General features: G+C 33.1%; 1 protein-coding gene and 1 non-coding gene across 2 annotated transcripts in view; both read left to right on the top strand.

The window, feature by feature from the left end:
* Nucleotides 1–700: 700 nt before the first annotated feature.
* On the top strand, nt 701–772 carry Trnah-gug (transfer RNA histidin (anticodon GUG)). Its single transcript has one exon. It is a non-coding gene; the product is annotated as a tRNA-His (tRNA).
* A 194-nt stretch (nt 773–966) lies between these two features.
* LOC106868446 (importin-4) overlaps nt 967–3491 on the top strand; it is a 10639-nt gene continuing 8114 nt past the window's right edge. The window contains exon 1 of the mRNA XM_014913724.2: nt 967–1174. Coding sequence (XP_014769210.2) covers nt 1109–1174 — 66 coding nt within the window. The 5' untranslated portion in view covers nt 967–1108. The remainder of the gene's footprint in view (nt 1175–3491) is intronic.

Genomic DNA, 3491 nt, shown 5'->3' with positions numbered 1-3491 from the left:
TGTCTTTGGCAGAGTTCTCTCTGTTTATTTAATTCTGGTTGCGTCTCGTTTGAAGATAACTTTCGATTTCCCTCCCATCAGTCATGGAGACACCGGTAAAATAAAAAAATCACATAGTTGCCTTCTTTCTTCTTCTGATTAAACAGTGCTCCCCCCCCCCACAAAAAAAACCTATTTACTTTAACAGTTTAATAAATATATAAATTGACGTCACTTAATTACATAAATTAACTATAGCGATTGAAAAAACGTCAATATTTAACTAGAATTTATTTGATCAATACTAAAATATAAAACGCAAAGAAGTCGAATCAAGAATGATTAGAACTCTCGTTAGTGAAATGTATATGAAACTGTCACATAAAAAAAATTAGAAAGAAAAGAAACTAGTTCCTTTTTTTTTAATAGCTTAACCAAAAAAAAATTACACTTATGATATAATTAATACGTGTTTTTTTTTAACAGATTATAAATATCATAAGTAACAATTATGTCAAATATCAGCTTTCATGTTAATGATTGAAACAGGAAATCATGAAAAATGTTTAAGTAAATTTAGTCGCTACATCTATAAGTTAGGTTAACATCAATTGCAATATACAGTTAGAAAAGAACCAAAACAAAACTCAAAGCAGCCAACGTTTCAACGTGTAATAATGATTCTATATATTTTAATCTCCCGGTTGTCAGTAGCCTGGTAGCCGTGATCGTCTAGTGGTTAGGACCCCACGTTGTGGCCGTGGTAACCCAGGTTCGAATCCTGGTCACGGCAGGCTACTAAACTTTTTTAATTGGATTTTTTTTTAGTATTTACATAATATGCACATAAATATATATATGCACATATTCAAATTTAAGTAAATATATATTGTTCGGATATTAAATTTGGATCAATACATAACGTTTATTTTTTCGCATCAGCCAGTTTCAGACGTTAATGACGAGTGACTTCCCTTTAAACGACTCTCGCTCTTTATCTGCTGAAGTACTATATATTCCACATGAATATTTAACCGGTGACCAACACCACGGATAGACAATCTTAATTACTAAAACACTAATTCCTTTTAAACGTTGCATTACTAACATTTTTAGCGCACCAATTACTATGGCTTTCGAACTTGAAAATATCATTCTACAACTGTTCACTCCAGACAGTGATGTTGTTAAGAAGGTGAGAATTTTCTTTTTCTTTCATTCTCAATTTATAATTACTAAATATACTCTCTCACACCACTTAGTTACTCTGAGTACAAAATATCCATAATTGTGATACAATTATAAATTTCTTACTCTCATATATAAATAACAATTTAAAATACTGGTGTGCTTTTTAATAATTAAGATTCTATAACTAAAACTTTTGTGGAATTTCTTTTTCTTACATGAACGATATGAAATATTTTCTAAAATTCCTTCCGTTCCTATTATATAAACTCATACAATTATTTACACTGTCTCAGACAATTATACCATTAAACCTTCTGAGGATAAATACTCTATTAATGGCATGTTGAATTCGCCGAACTTATTGAAGCTGCAACGAATACATCAGTGTTAAATGTTGGAACCACCCCTTCAATTCCTACATTGATGTCCTAACTCCGAACAGCTGGTTTTAACTTGGAAATTATTTGGTGAGCGTAATCAAAAATATATAATGACCAAACCTATTTCGGATCCAACAGCGAAATGTAATAACATGTTAAATGAGTAATGTTTTATTTTAATTAATATCTATTGTCTAAATTTTTTCGTCAGGGTCTGTACTTTACCTTTGATTCTTTTAAGTTGCTTAAGTACCAGTCTAATACTGGATCAGTATATCTATACCTTTCACTATAAAATTTTGTAGCCTTGTGCGTATGTTAGAAATCAAAAATTCTTTCAAAAGACATTTCTGTATATTGCTTTTCTTAACTATATACTTTCATTGTGAAGAAATATTCTACAAATTTTCATTCCTGAAGACATTGGTCTCTTTTTCTAATTCATATATTTTAGTCTTTAATTCTAATGCTTGTTCTCAATCTACCTAATTATTTACGTTTCATGCAATCTGCTTTCTCTTAGAAATACCGAAGTTGTTCATTTTTTTTTTTCACATTTAGTCCTTTTTAATTTAAGCAAGTTTTTTTTTCATTTTTTTTATATAAAAAATTTCGAACTTCTCACCGAAGTTAAATTGTGGAGGGGAGTATATTTCTAAATGAAGGTTCTTAAGTTTAAATGAAGCTTTTGACTGATTGAACTAACACGATGAAATGATGTAATGGTTAATATAAGACAGTGCAGCAACATACAATAGTCGAGTCATGTTTGGAGCATTTCATTACCACCATTTGTGATTCCATTTTTCTAACGAAACGTACCCTTGTTGAAATTCCATAAATATAATGGCTCTCTTTGCATAGAGAATTCTAGTTTCGTTCACGTTCAAGATTTTTTAATGTAGATAAGGAAAATATTCTGGACTAAAAATATATTGATTTCTTGCGAGGATGCGATAAAAGAATATTCTTGGTCCCTCGTTTATCTATCTCGGTTAGATAGAGAACGAAACCTACATTTAAGAACCCAAATGTATTTGTTATTCTTCGTTAAACAAATTAGAAAATGTTTGTATTTGTTTATAAACGACTGCGACAACGGGTGCCATGCGGGCGGTCGAGGTGTGTATGTCGCTCATTTGAGATGCCACGTGTTGTGGTGCTGATGTTGTCACTTCGGTCATAAACCCGGGAAATGCAGTTACACTGAAAAGCAGCACATGACATCGTACGAGTAATTTCCACGGACAGAATTCTTTTCGCGCCAGTAACTCCTGAGAACTCCGGTGTCACGGTCTTTTAACTGCATCTCCTTTTCATCAAATTGAGACTAAGGCGTCGCGCCTCGGGTAAATAACCCTGTGTAAGTGGAGTAACTGATGTAGGGAATATTCCTTTCCTGACCGCAGGACGTGAGATAAATTATTCAACTGAGTATATAGTATAAACAAACTATTGGAAATTGTGTAGTTTACTCGTTAACGAAAGAAAAACAGATAAATCGTTTTTAAAACTAGTGAGATGCGATGATTGATAGAATAGTTTTACATTACTTTCAGAAGTTTCTGCATGTCGTTTGCACGAGAAACAGTAACAGGTTTACCCTCTAATACGCACCAGCATTTGGACCTTTGATAAGCGTGATTCCTTCTCGCTCTGCCTTTTCTACGTCTTAGAAAATTAAACGACTCCATGAGATAACTGGAGTCCTTGGCACTCATAAAAAGATGTGAAGAACACGGCTGGAGTGCCTTTGATCAGATATGTCTGCTGGGTCAGGGTTGACTTGCGGTTAAATAACAACCACCAACTGACATGGTTGATGTTAACACGCTAAACTCTTTGATATCCCCCCCACCACCACGATTAATCCCACTTATTATTCAATCGGTCTTTGGAAGTTTGAAACCCCCCCCCCAAAAAAAAAATCTGATTGTTTTT

This window comes from Octopus bimaculoides, chromosome 1 (assembly GCF_001194135.2).
Source record: "Octopus bimaculoides isolate UCB-OBI-ISO-001 chromosome 1, ASM119413v2, whole genome shotgun sequence".
Classification (NCBI taxonomy): Eukaryota; Metazoa; Mollusca; class Cephalopoda; order Octopoda; family Octopodidae; genus Octopus; species Octopus bimaculoides.
The sequence above is the reverse complement of the archived record's forward strand: the minus strand, read 5'-3'. Positions and strand labels throughout refer to the sequence as shown.